This window comes from Chrysemys picta, chromosome 11, assembly GCF_011386835.1.
Source record: "Chrysemys picta bellii isolate R12L10 chromosome 11, ASM1138683v2, whole genome shotgun sequence".
NCBI lineage: Eukaryota > Metazoa > Chordata > Testudines > Emydidae > Chrysemys > Chrysemys picta.
The window spans coordinates 21,368,764-21,383,608 of NC_088801.1; the positions used below are offsets into that span (position 1 = coordinate 21,368,764).

General features: G+C 40.4%; 1 protein-coding gene across 1 annotated transcript in view; it reads right to left on the bottom strand.

Annotated features, from left to right (window-relative positions):
• The window catches only part of LRP1B (LDL receptor related protein 1B), a 1,261,104-nt gene that overhangs the window by 449,385 nt on the left and 796,874 nt on the right, over positions 1-14,845 (bottom strand). The window contains exons 25-26 of the mRNA XM_065561615.1: positions 7,898-8,095; positions 6,856-7,060 (exon numbers count right to left, since the gene is read on the bottom strand). Coding sequence (XP_065417687.1) covers positions 6,856-7,060; positions 7,898-8,095 — 403 coding nt within the window. The remainder of the gene's footprint in view (positions 1-6,855; positions 7,061-7,897; positions 8,096-14,845) is intronic.

Here is a 14,845-nt window from a genome sequence, read left to right on the forward strand (position 1 = left end):
GGGAGTTTTAAGCAGTCTCATTGGAGATCAGGATCTCACCCTTACATTGAAAAATCATTTAAATTATAAAGTTCTCCAGGGCATAGAACAGCTCATATATGTAAAGTGTTTTGCAGACACTTGATTTTATACATAAATAATGATAAAGGAAGTAGTAATAGAGAGGATTGAACAGAAGAAAGTTTAGACTATAGTCAGTGGTGCCTGGGGGCCACCTAGGCCACAGCACGACCACATTTTTGCCAGGCCAAATATGAGTGCTGCTACAACCGTGTGCATGAGGTTGCAATGCCACTCACTTGTGATGGATGCTTAGCCAGCCCAAATTTGAGTGAGTGGTATTGCGAGCTGGTTGGGGTTGCAGCACCACTGAAGTTTGAGCCAGGCCCCATCACCACTCACTCAAATTTGGAAGTGTGTAAGGGCTCATGGACTAGTGGGTCAGACTCCTGTAGGGGGTCACTTCAGAGGGGAAGAGGAGCGTCGGGAGGAGAGGGGGAAATCTATGCCCCCACAATTTAAATGGTATTCTGCAACCCGTGGTTTAGACGACATAACAATGAGCATTTTTCAAAAATAAAAACACACAGAGTGTTTGATAGTTCCAGCCCTTAGAACACAAATTCTGAAATGGCTTTTTCATGTAGTACCTGTGGACGATGACACACACCCTTTAAATAACAGTAATTATTACTTAATGGTTTACCTATATACATTCTGAAATCATTCTAAAATTTAACTCAATTGAAAAGGGAAAAAATACTACACACTTGAATCAGAAGACACCTCAGTAAGTCAGTTTCTGCAGGTAAAAGAAACTGTATACGCTTAGTTAACTAATCTGTACTATAAAAGTAGCAAAGAAATTCACAAATGGGCTGTTTGCCTTGCACAAAATTAAATTCTACTATGGGTACGTCTTCACTACCCGCCGGATCGGGGATCTGTCGGGGATCGATTTATCATGTCTTGTCTAGACACGATAAATCGATCCTCGAATGCGCTTCCCGTCAACTCCGGAACTCCACCAGAGTGAGAGGAGGAAGCGGAGTCGATGGGGGAGCCGCAGCCATTTATCCCGGGCCATGAGGACGGGAGGTAAGTCGATCTAAGATACGTCGACTTCAGCTACGCAATTCTCGTAGCTGAAGTTGCGTCTCTTAGATCGATTCACACCTCCCCCACCCCAGTGTAGACCAGCCCTAAGATTGAGATTATGGCCAAGTTAGTGAGGCAAAAATCATCCCTAAAGACTGCCTCAAAAATCTCTCTGAAGGACCTTATTTTTTCCAAACATAATAATTGAAAGTGCGTTTTATATAAAATCAATATAATGGGCCAAATACTCCCCAATTCACAAGTTATGGAACTCCATTTGTAATGGTGGGATTGCACAAGGTGTAACTCAAGAGGAAAATTTGACTCAAGTTCCACAATTCAAAGTTCCAGAGTTAGGCCTCAATTCTCTTTAACTTTATGCATGTTAGCAATACCATTACCGTCAATGGCTTGTGTTGTTCAGAAGGACAGACTATATTAGCACAATACTTTCTTCTGACTTTATCAATCTATGAATCAACTTACTCATATAAGCAACTCTAATGATTTTTATAGAGTAATGAAATGCATAAAGCCTGCTCATTTGAGTAAGTTTTGAAGGATCAGGACTTCAGTATGATAAACAGAGTCACATATTAGAAAAATATTTATTCTCAAAACAATAAAAAACAAAACACTAAAACAAAAGTTTGTACATACTGTTAGCAGGGCCTTTTGTGTTGCAGTAAATAAAGATTTGTTGTACGCTGACTCCCTATGCCACTCAAAATCTTATAATCTTTAAAGCAATTACTTTGCGTTATAAATATGTCTTCCGAGGAATTCATTACACTTTCCCCCTTAATATTTTATAGCAAGACAACATTCACTTCATGAGAAACACCCACTTTGAGCTCAGACAGGTCAATTATCAACAAACTGAGAATCCATTGTATAGACATGGAAATGATATACCAAAACTGCTTGTAAGAAGCCATAACCGCATATTGAGTCAAGGGTATCTACATTCATTGGGCTCTAGTGGAGCTATAATCAAGCAAATGAGCTACAGACCATTAAAGTATAGATATTATTATTCTAAAAAAGCCACTACTATCTATTCTGTGTACATAATCAGATGCAAATTACTTCCACTGTCTCAAAAATAAGGTAATTGATTTATAGCCTAAAAATATTCAAATAGGTTCTAAAATGAAAGAACATTTTAAATAATATTTCGTACCAATGCGTATCACCAGCAACTTTATACATATATGTAGATATACATATATAAAATGCATATTAGACATTTTAAAATAGATCATATATATGATCAGTTTAAAAAGGTCTAATATGCATAATTGTATAATTATGATTTCACATGACATAAAGGTTTTATTACCATGAGATTGGGATGGGTATATTACCAATGAATAGCAAAGTGACAAGTGAACTGTGCAGGTCATTTCAAACGAGTGCCAATACACTCTTTATAGTGCACCACTCTATCGAGTACTCTGCATAAGCCCTATATTTAACAGAAAACTTATTCCAAAAATTTTGTGTCTGTATTTTTTGGATGCTGTAATTATAAGCAATTATTGGCTCTCTCTGATGTTACTGACTGTGTAGGAGCTGAGCCCATTTGTAGCAGGAGGGGTTTGAAACTGTGGTGGCTTGTCCATGTTTCCATATGTTGTTTTTTTTATTGTGTGCATTTTCCCACTTTTTGGTTTGCCTAGGCTCCCATGTCTAAATGTTTCCTTCTGGATAGCCCTTTCTTCTCTTCCTATATGGAGAGTGAAGCCATAATGGAATATCTGTGGCTGCACCAGATTGAGGAAATATTTTGGGGTTCCCTGGATTCTGTGCTCAGGAGTTGTGAAGTCCAATAGGTAATTTTTAAGATACCCTGCTTAAATCACTCACTGTAAACACTGATTGGCTATAAGAGGGGTATGCCATTTCACAGGTATTAAAAGCTTCTGCTTCCAACTACAGCCTTCTTGCGCCTGACCTTAAAGACATTTTGGATGTAATTTAAAGTAGCCTAGGGATGCTTTACATTAAATAGGCTAGAAATGGGCCTGTAACATTTTTTTAAAAGTTCAGAATAATTCCACATGCCAATTCACCCAAGCTGTGTCCATTTAAAAAAGAATATGCACTCCCTCACGGAACTCACACACCTGCTTCTCTGATTGGCTTTGGTAAGAGCTATTTCTCTGATCTGGAGTGCTTCTTTACACTGCTTTCTCAATACGTCTATTTAGTCACTTTAATACGAGGAATCTGAACACACACACTGCTTTGTAAAGCTATTCAAGAAAATGGCTTACAATTATTATGCATTTCCCAGAGATTGTTAAATGTTTTAAATATGTATTTTATAAACTAATACACTTATTCAAAGTCAGATTTGGAACAAGCTGTGTTATTTGATAAGTGAAATTGCTTAGTAAAATGCTTAAGTAAAATTAACCAATTCCAATTTTTGGAATTTCACCAGAGGTAAAAATTACAGATTTCAGAAAGCTTTTAAAAGTTTACCATCTCAACAAAATCTAATACAAGATTTAAATATAAGTGGATAAAACCCCTAATATTTTGATGTACAGTGTTAGTGGAGTTTCAGTTGAAGTCTTCCATATTGTGTGCACTTATTAAGGATTTAATCAAATCTAGACATTATGTTCTAGTTCAGAGGTCGGCAACGTTCGGCACGCGGCTCGCCAGGGTAAACACCCTGGCGGGACGGGCCAGTTTTATTTACCTGCTGATGTGGCAGGTTCAGCCGATCGCGGCCCCCACTGGCCCCGGTTCGCCTTCCCGGGCCAATGGGGGCGGCGAGAAGAGGCACGGGTGAATGATGTGCTGGCCCGGCTTCTCGCCACCCCCATTGGCCCAGGACGGCGAACCGCGGCCACTGGGGGCCGCGATCGGCCAAACCTGCCGCATCAGCAGGTAAATAAAACTTGCCCGGCCTGCCAGGGTACTTACCCTGGCGAGCCGCGTGCCGAACGTTGCCGACCCCTGATCTAGTTTTTAGGCCTGCACAATTGCTTGCATACATCTGTGAATGCACAATCGAAACCAGTGCATAAATACTAACTAGCTGTCAGAATGCTCAGATACTTGGGCCTCAAACATGGCACTGACACAAGCCCTGAGGAAGGTGGCAAGGCATTGTTGCACAGCCTCAGGAACAGCCCAGGGAGGCAACTAACTCCCTCACAGTTTCCTCAATGCTGTGAGAAGGAAGTAAACTGTGCTGGATCTATACCCAGTGCAGCTAAACCGGCTGATGCTTTGTGACAGCAAGGTAGAACCTTGGCTCTGCCCGATTCCTGCCTTCGTCCAGTCCTCCTACTATCCAGCTATGTGAGGAGGGGACACAGTAATTCTGCTGAGTCTGTTTTCCCTCCCACACTGCTACCTAGAACCCCCTTTATGCCCTTGTTAGCCAGTTTTGCTCTTGATTTGCATGTACATATGGTAAGTTAAGTACAAGCCCACATGTGCACTCTTCTTTGAAAAACATCCTTTTTTTAAAAAATACAGCTTTTCAATATCTTTTTCAAAAATTTTGAAGTTAGAAATTAACCATAAAATAGATCAGGAGGAAGGACTCAAAATCAAATGATCAAAAGATCTAAGAATGCTTTTCTTCTGGTTGGATTCTCATCTTAAGGAATGTAAAGCTGTTTTCTGTATATCAAACTTTCTTGGATGATGCTTACTTGGCTATATTTGCAGCTCACCAGATATTTGGATAGTTACAGTCTCCCCTGAGCATATTCTGTGACTGAAAACATCTAGAGATTTGGTTCAAGAATTTTTATAAGGATTGTCACAGTCGTATGCTTACAAAGAAGAATTAGAACAAAATATTTATCAGCAATAAAAACAAATCTTTGATTTGAATCATCTATCATTTTGTTATTCAAAAGTTCTTTAGACTAGATGAGGCAGATAATGCTTTGTGTGTTCAAAGGTTCTATTTTTTCCGCTCTTACCAGAAGGAAATATACACACAGTTGCTTTTCGAGAAAATATTATTGCTTACAAATTCTTTCTAACTTACCCTACCTTATACCCATTTCTGAATTTATCACCAGTGGAAAAAGGCTGTTATGTATGTGACAAGATGGTCAATATAGTATGGTTGGTCCTGCGCTTTTCTTGGTGGGGGGGGGCTAAAATACCACCCCTTACCCCTGCTCTTGGGGCACCAAGGGCCCCACTAGTGGCCCAGGAAGGTGGTAAAGGAGGGAAGTGGGGGAGGGGTCTGGGTTTGCTCCTCACTCTGAGTCCCAGCCCCTCTCAACCCCTGCAGGTTCTTACCCTCTTCCCCCTTGGGTGGGGTACCTTCAGTCCTTAAATGCTGGGGAAGGGAATGTCCCTCCCCTGCTGGGACAGGGTCTCCCTTACTCCGGTTTTCTGATCCTCCAAGTCTCACAGCACACTCCAAGCTCCAGTCCTCTCTCCTTCCTCCTTCCCCCTGACTGCCTGAAGCAGGGGGGGTTATTAGGTTTCTAACAGGCCTTAATTGATTACAGGTGCTCCAATTAACCTGTAGCAACCCTCCCTAGTCTACAGGAACCACGCCTTAATTAACCTAGGGTTTATATACTTCCCTTCTACCACTTCCCACTGCTCCCTGGCCCTCCTGTATCACATGTATATAAAGACAGTGGCCTTGTCTTTGTGGCCAGTTGGCTTTTAGACATTACATCTTGGCTTCCAAAAATATTTTAATAAATCAAACTCTGTCCAGTATTGATCTAACAGTGTTCTGTGTCTGGATCGTTATTTTTCATTTATCTCAATAAAATGGTCTAACTCAAAGAATGTTTAAAATCTTTTATGTAGTAAACAAACATATTTCCAGACATGAGTCTTGTGTCATTCAATAGCTAGCTGAAAACTGACTTACGGATTCCAGGTATGGCACTTCATTTTCCTCTCACTTTCACCAGCTTTACACTGATTTAACTTCACTTTTGCCAACTAAATTATTCCCTGTTTGCAGCTGCATTCAAGGACAATCAGGACGAGAGACTCCACTAAGCTAAGTTCTTAGTTGATGTCACATGTATTTATGAATTTCATTTAAACTTTAAATAGAGCAAACCAACAAAAAAATTGAAAAATATAAAGACATTTGTTTAATATTACCCTTACTTGACTTGGCTGTAGTGTACTGAAACACTAGACCATTTTTTCCATAGTATCAGGACAGATACACTACTGTTTAAAAAAAAAAAAGACCTACAAATCACATATAGTATTATGTGGAATAGAAGAATATACTGTTTTTTTAACATATGAATTTAGGACTACCTTCAATTAAATATGCATCCAAACAGCCATCAGAAATGCAATTAATTCTGTATGCTATTGGGTAAAATAAATGAATTAACCAGTTTAACTAGTAAATATTTTGCTTTTGATTATTATTAAATAATAATGCTTGGAACTCATATAGTACTCTTCATCTGCAGATCTACAAGCTATTTACAAAGGCTGGTAAACATTATTATCCCTATTTTAGAGATGGAGAAACAAACAGAGAGATTAAATTACTTGCCCACAGTCACACAGTGAGTCAATAAAAAAGCCAATCCTAGACTGACTCCTACATCTCCTGATGCCCTGGTTCACTGGACCAAAAAATTTAGTTCTTCAAGCATTGTTAAAGGTAGGTTAAATGTAAGAGCTCACTTCAAATAAACCAACAAACATTCATACATTTCAAGATTATTCCTCAAAGTGTTTTTATAAGCAATCATGAAAAATGAACTATTGTATATTTACCCATATCTAGGGTCTAAGGCAATAGCCCTGGGATGCTCCATAGCGCCTGCTATTAATGTTGTTCTCAAAGTGCCATCTAATTTTGCTACTTCAATTTGATCCAAATTGCTGTCTATCCAGTATATGTTTCCTGCAATCCAATCTACTGTAAGACCCTCGGGAGTGGCCAGACCATGCTGCACTACGACTTCAATGGCACTCACACCTAACAAAGATCAAAAGGTTGAAAGTATATAAAAGAGTTAGAACAGAGATACAACACTTAAAATGTGATAAATGCCTGATCACACTGCCAGCTAAACAAAAATAATTAAAATATGCAAAACTGTATATCATTTTTCTGATGCTATAGTTAAGACTGTCTCCATTTAATGAGTCCTAATGCATATTTTTCAGTGAGAGATCACATAATAGCTAATCTGACATTATGATATTTATCTTCATTAGTTATTTTTCTTTTTTCACAAGCAGTGAGAGTATATGCTCATGTACAAAATACATTTTTGGTCATTACAGGAATAAGAAATGAAGGGAAATTTAAAAATCAAATTTCTGAACATATTGAACCTTTAAATAATGTGTGATTTTGTTTGCTAGGTCTTCAATGAAAAAACGCATAGTTGCACATCAACCTAGAAAACATTTTTATGTAAGTATTTCTATATACACTGTGAGATTATGTTGTGCTATAGGCCAGGACCACATACAGTGTGGTTGGGTCACCATGTTAAAGGCCTCGTATTTCTTCATTTGTTAAGGCGGGGGAGGGGGAGGGAAGCTATAATATTGTGCACCAGAATCTAAAGTATCAGATTAAAAATTAAGGTCTCTAGACTTTACAGTTCCAAAGATAATATTCAAGTTGTAAGCCGAGCATAACCAAACCAGTGACTCCTGCCTGAGTTTGTATATAACCGAAAACAATCGCTCTGAGAGGAGCTTGGCCAGAATCTGACAAGTTTGATGTTCTATGGCTGCATTATTTTGTCTGGAACTCTATTTTTAAGGACCTACTAAAATAAGTCAAAAGTTAAATTCATACCTCCAGTTTCAGAAAGCTTGCCTCGGTAAATTTTATCTTCCACCACATCCGTCCAGTACAGTAAATTCTGATTGAAATGAAAATCAAGTGCTATTGTGTTTCTTAAACCAGGAACTAAGAGACTGTAGTCTCGCTTGTGAAGATCAATCTTTCTGATCTCGTGACGAATGGAAAAAATGATGAAAGCTTCAAATGGATCTGGAAGTACAATGGATTGTACATTAAAAATATAATAAAGAGTAGAATTTTAGTAGACTTACTGATATGAGGCACACACATCTGAACAAGAATGGCAGAGTACTTTATTAGAGGAACAGTTTGATTAAAATAATAGAACTTGTAAGTCTTACTAGCTCATTCATTTTCTAACAAAGAGTAAATCTTGCAAATATATATATATTGCAGTCCAATCTAGACTTCTGCTCACCTGCCTCAACTAAAGGTATTGAATTGATATTAACAACAAGGATATCTGACTCAGTCAGTCAGTGGTCCACAGGTACAGCACAAAGAATGTCTTCTGGATGAGAGCTAAGTGGTTGTCATAACTATAAAGGGAAGGGTAACAGCTGTCCTGTGTACAGTACTATAAAATTCCTCCTGGCCAGAGACTCCAAAATCCTTTTCCCTGTAAAGGGTTAAAAAGCTCAGGTAACCTGGCTGGCATCTGACCAAAGGACCAATAAGGGGACAAGATACTTTCAAATCTTGGGGGGGGGGAAGGCTTTTGTTTGTGTTCTTTGTTTGGGAGTGCATTCGCTCTCGGGACTGAGAGGGACCAGACATCAATCCAGGTTCTCCACATGTTTCTAAACAAGTCTCTCCTATTTCAAACTTGTAAGTAAATAGCCAGGCAAGGCATGTTAGTTTTCCTTTGTTTTCTCAACTTGTAAATGTACCTTTTACTAGAGTGTTTATCTTTGTTTGCTGTACTTTGAACCTAAGACCAGAGGGGAGTCCTCTGAGCTCTTTAAGTTTGATTACCCTGTAAGGTTAATTTCCATCCTGATTTTACAGAGATGATTTTTACCTTTTTCTTTAATTAAAAGCCTTCTTTTTAAGAACCTGATTGATTTTTCCTTGTTTTAGATCCAAGGGGGTTGGATCTGTATTCACCAGGAGTTGGTGGGAGGGGGAATGGTTAATTTCTCCTTGTTTTAGATCCCAGGGGGTTGGAACTGTATTCACCAGGAGTTGGTGGGAGGAAGGAGGGGAATGGTTAATTTCTCCTTGTTTTAAGATCCAAGGGGTTTGGATCTGTATTCACCAGGGAATAGGTAAAAGGTTTCTCAAGGCTTCCCATGGAGGGAACGGTGGCAGCGGGACCAGAGCTAAGCTGGTAGTTAAGCTTAGAAGTTTTCATGCAGGCCCCTACATTTGTACCCTAAAGTTCAAAGTGGGGATACAGCCTTGACAGTGGTGGAGTGTCTTTCCTCCCCTCCCCACTCCCGCCCTCCCTCCCTGGACTTCAAGAATTAAGGTCAGAAAAAAAGTCAGAAAGGTCAGAAAACTAAAATAAGAACTGGGGTGAAGTTTTTATTTTCTTAAATGCTTCAGAGAAAATAAGTCTGTTCAAAATTATCTAGTATTGCTCTAATTAACAATTAGTTGAAAACCATATACTGCAACATATATAATACACAAAACATTATTTTGTGTGAGTTAAACTGCATAAACAACTTATCTAACACAAAACCACAAAAACAAGGAAATGTAAAATAAAGGCATGTAACAGCACACAACTTCTTCGAATTCACCACCACCATCACAAACAGACCAGACTTTCGCTCCATTAACCATTCTGAACTGTTCTTGAAAAATCATACTCACATGTGTTTCTGGAAAGGGTGCTAGAACCTGGCTTCTCTATTGAGACAGAATTGAGGATATTGTGCATTGTCTGGTGCATGGCATTTGTTCTAGTGGTGAAATGTACATCTCTAGGTGGATGAGTAAAAGGAATGTAATGTTAGGTGCCTTCACTTTTTATGTCCTTGTAGCTGTGGATTTGTGTTAAGTATGTTATGTACGTACACAGCAATGACTACTTTCACAAAGAATAAGATCGCTGTCAAAGTGACCAGCCGGGTCTGGAGCAAAACAAGAAAATCTTAATGAAATTATCCAGCCAATTCAAGAGCTCTACTTTGAAGAACAGAGACTTTTGCAAATATTATTTTATTTTGGAAAACAGACATTGCTTTCTTGAAGATCTTCCTCTACAATGCAACAATAAAGCTGCTGGACTAGTAAAATCTCTTTTCCTCTACCATACTAGGCCTCAGTTTGGGATGGTGTGCGTACTGGGGGAACATGACAACAGGCAGGGTTTCAGTGCCTCCTAAGGTGTTGAAAAGCAGAGTAAGTCAAAACGTTGCAAAAAAGGAACTTTTCACTTCCCTTTTTAAAAACTAAACTTTTTCATGGTCTCCATTAGCTAATAATTGCACATAAAGATTCAGTTGTGACTTGTAGAATATTAAATAATAATCTCCAACAGAATGGTTCCTTACATGAAAAGCACTATCTGCTTATGAGCCAACTGGCACTTTCACAAAGCTCCTGATACTTGTCAAAGTAGTGATTGATTTTGTAGATCCTGAACTGGCTGAACTATATGATGATGAACAAGCTCTTCAACGTTAGTAGCTGTTGCATCACAAAGGTGAAAAGCTCCTAAGCTTGATGAACAATTTAATGAAACTCCTGATCTTTGACAAATCAGCAGGTATGGTGTAGAGTACCCTATTCATCATAAATCTTGTCCTTCATTGGCTAACTGTGGCACAAAAAAGATTGTGTTATGATAGTGAGAAAAATCATGCAAACTCCGAAGATGAAATTTTTGGCCCTTTTTTAAATCAACTAGAATTTAGGAACTAAAATTAACCAATTGTCTTCAAGACTCCCTCCCCCCTCACTCTCTCTCCCCTCCCTGCGCTCCCCCCGCCCCCAGTCTCTTGGGGCAGAAAATACAGGTTTTACTCAACAGATTATCTTTTGAAACTTTGGGCCAGGTATATTCTGTTTTACGGGTTTAACTACTGTTTTAAGTGCAAAACAGAATGCAGCCTTAACCATGGCAACAACAGTTCTGCTATAGTAATACAAAGAATGTTTAAGAAATAGAGCTGGACAAAAAAGCTTCTTTGCTCTATAAATAATTATATATTTGACAAAAAACATGCTTACAGGCAACATGGTTTATTATGTGTACACAATTACTCTTCAGCATATACAAGTTATAAATAAAGAAATGCAGGTGATGCACAAAAGAGAAATATCGTGCTATGTCATAGAAGAGTTTATATGCAGGAGGATCCTAGATTGAAAAAAAATTAAATCTTTCTAATATAATCTGGTATGAGAAGTTGGACTACGCAAACCACCCATGGAAGAAAATAAAATGTGGGACAAATAGTAAATCATAATTTTCCTGAAATGTTTTTATTCTGGTATTTTGTTTTAGATGGGTCGTTAACTGAAATGTCAGTGTCACTGGATCTTAGGCTGATGTGCATTACCAGATTTATTTGTTACCTTATACACCTCTACCTCGATATAACGCGACCAGATAGAACACGAATTCGGATATAACGCAGTAAAGCAGCGCTCCGGGGGGGGGCGGGGCTGTGCACTCCAGTGGATCAAAGCAAGTTCAATACAACGCGGTTTCACCTATAACATTGTAAGATTTTTTGGCTCCCAAGGACAGCGTTATATCGAGGTAGAGGTGTACTGTGCCTTCTCGAACCGTACCTCCAAAGCAAATTGGTACCCTAGCTTCCTAAATATTGAAATTCAACATTTACATCTTCATTGATCGTCTCTTATTCAGAAGTCTTCAGTTACCTAAAAAACCCATATCCCTGAATATTACAGTAAATAGATATTTTAACCAAGAATAAAGTTAGGATTCAATGATTTTTTGAGGGGAAAAAATGAAAGCATTAATATATGTGAAGCAGAGTTGCTGTAGTTTTTAAAGAAATTAGGACAAGCTTTTCTTACTAAAATTACATTGAAAGTTCATCTAACTGTCTTTTGCTATACTGAATTCTGAAAGGCTGAATATAAACATAGGGCTTAAATATCTCTCAAGAGAAGAGTTTCTACCACATTCAATTTTTTCTAATGAATTTTTTTCTAGTGTAACTGTAATATCCCACCAGTCATTATTGTGCAGAAGTATTACAATGGGAAATGAGCGGGGCGAGTGTAAAGAATGCACTCTTTATATTCAATTGGTATGTGAATAATGCCTCTCTTTTGGTATGGTACTCATATTCAAACAATACAAATCTTAAATTAACAAAACATCTCTTCTTTGGAACCCAGCATGGAGCTCCATTCTAAGGTAGCCTGGGGCTGGTGCTTTACTCTTCTGTCCCTCCTCCGCTGCTGTTGGAGAGAAAACATAATGCGGAGCAGAGGAGAAGGAGTTAGGCAGCAAAGAAGATGACAAGAGATAAAAACAGGGTGATGTTGAAAATGGAAAAACATCGAAGGAAAAGAAAATAGAAGCAAGGGGGAATGCCAGCAGAAATGAGAAAAAAGGTGGAAAACTGAAAGATTTAAAGATGGAGACAGGAGTAAAGAAGGGAATAAAGAAATATAAACAAGAAAAGAAACAAAGACTCCCCACTGTGTTAGGGTAGTGATTTTTGTTCATTTCTTATTCTACATTTCAGGATATCTCTCTGGGAAACATCCACTGGCAGGCATTGAACTCTCACCCACCTAGTACCCTCACCATGAGTAATGTACTAACCTGAGTTAACACATTTGTACAGGGCCGGCTCTAGGCACCAGCAAATCAAGCATGTGCTTGGGACGGCACATTTAAGGGGCGGCATTCCAGCCATCCTTTTTTTTTTTTTTTTTGCAAAAGCCTAGAGCCGGCCCTGGCAGCAGCAGCACATCCTGGGCGGGGGGTGCCCTGGGGCCACTGCAGTTTGCGCCACAGGAGAGCAGTGCCCGCACCTTGTCGCTGGGCCAGGCAGGCTCCGAGTGGGGGACACTCAAGCTGAGGGCCACCCCACGGGGCACACGGAGCTGCCTGCAGGTGCCGCATGGCGGCCACCCCCCAGCGCCGCAGACAGGGCTGGGCGAAGCAGCCTGAGCCGCCCAGGGACTGCGGCAAGGCGGCCAGAAGCAGCAGCGGGGCCATAGAGGGCGGAGCACTGCCATGCGGGTCCCACTCTCTGGGGCTCCACTTCCTCTGAGGTTACCCTGCCCCGGATCCTCAGCCCCCTGTTGGGGCAGTCCCCCGGTTCTGCCCTCCTGGGTCCTGGCCGCTCCTGGAGGCGGGAGCCCTGACTGGACGGACCCTGGGCTGAGGCGTGGCCTGGGAGCCCCACTGCTTACCCCAACCCTGCCAGAGCCGGACTGGCTGGAGGTGAGGGAGAAGCGGGCAGAGTCAGCACTGGTGGGGGGGAGCCCAGCGCTGGGGTGGCAGGGGGTGCAGGGGGGGGGAAGAGAGAGCCAAGGGCTGGGGCGGCAGGGGGTGCTGGGGAGAGGGCACTGGTGGGGGCGGGGGGTGAGAGCCCAGGGCTGGGGTGGGAGGCAGCCAAAATTTTTTTTGCTTGGGGCAGCAAAAAAACTAGAGCCCACCCTGCATTTGTACTATTCATATTAGGTTTCTGGTAGACAGGTAAATGTACAATTTTTTGAAAAGTAAAGTGCTATATCATTATCTTAAGTATTATTAGTACTATGTGCTATTGATATGTTTGACTGAATACCACAAAGTGATATTCTATATGGTACAAACTTAGTTTCAGATCAGAGTAATAATTCCCCTCAGAACAATTTCATTGGAAACCTGATTAGTAGTTAGCTCTCTAGTACAACGGACCAATCTCCTCCCCATTTCAAGACAATGTAAATCAATGCAATTATGCTAGGAATAAGTTTGCCCCAATATGTGCATTTAGAGTGCGATGGGAAGAAGTTTTATAGTGTGGGTGATGTTTAGTCTCACAACACCAGTTTTAACCCTGCTGTAAATGGACACAGCTCCAGGAAAGTCAGTATATTTTTGAATCATTTTAGAAAAAAAACCTTCACTCCCAGTTATACTCATGCCATCCTAATGGAGCGAATAGGTTTAGACACTTTTAAATGAAACTTAAATTTGTCCCAGTTTATGTGTCTTACCACAATGCCAAAATGTTGTTTGAACATACTCAGTCATTTGAAGTAATATTAGGTTGATTAAAATTTGTGGTCTTTTTTTAAAAATGAAAAGAGCAAAAGGTGGGCCAGATCATTAGCAAACCAAAGCAACTCTCTTGACTTAAAAAATCTAAAATGGCAAGGGTCATACTTAACATTATTTTCCTTGATTAAAATCTATGTGCCGATGAGTTTAAGATTGTAAATCAAGGGCAGATACAGCCTCCCAAGTCAATGGGTGCACTACACTAAACGGTTGAGGGGGCACAGTGCCTCAGCTCCAGCATGTCAACCCTAATCCTGGGGAACCCGTGTGTGTGTGTGTGTGTAGGAAGGGTTGTGAAGTGCCAGTCAGGATTGGCCTGGCTGCCAGGTTGTAATACCACTCACTCAAATTTGGCCTGGCCACCCCTCCATAATCATGGAAGGGTGGCCAGGCCAAACCTGAGTGGTGCTGCTACCCTGTGCACCGGGTCACAATGCTCAGAGTAGGAAGCTAGGCCCAGCCCCGCAGGAAAGGAGCTGCCGCTGCAGAGTAAGTATGCAGTGGGCTCACTCTCCAACCCCTGCCACCGCAGCGTCCCCTTCACACCAGGTCAAGAGAAGTGTATGCTTGCCTAGTTCTCCACCCTTGGTTTCATGATTTCTGGGGTGCAACTAAACCCATGAACCCACACTAAAGACACCACTATTGTAAATCCTCATCAAAAACTGCATGGGTGAATCAAATAGAGGTTTAAAATTATCTTATCTGGGAGAAACTTTGATGGG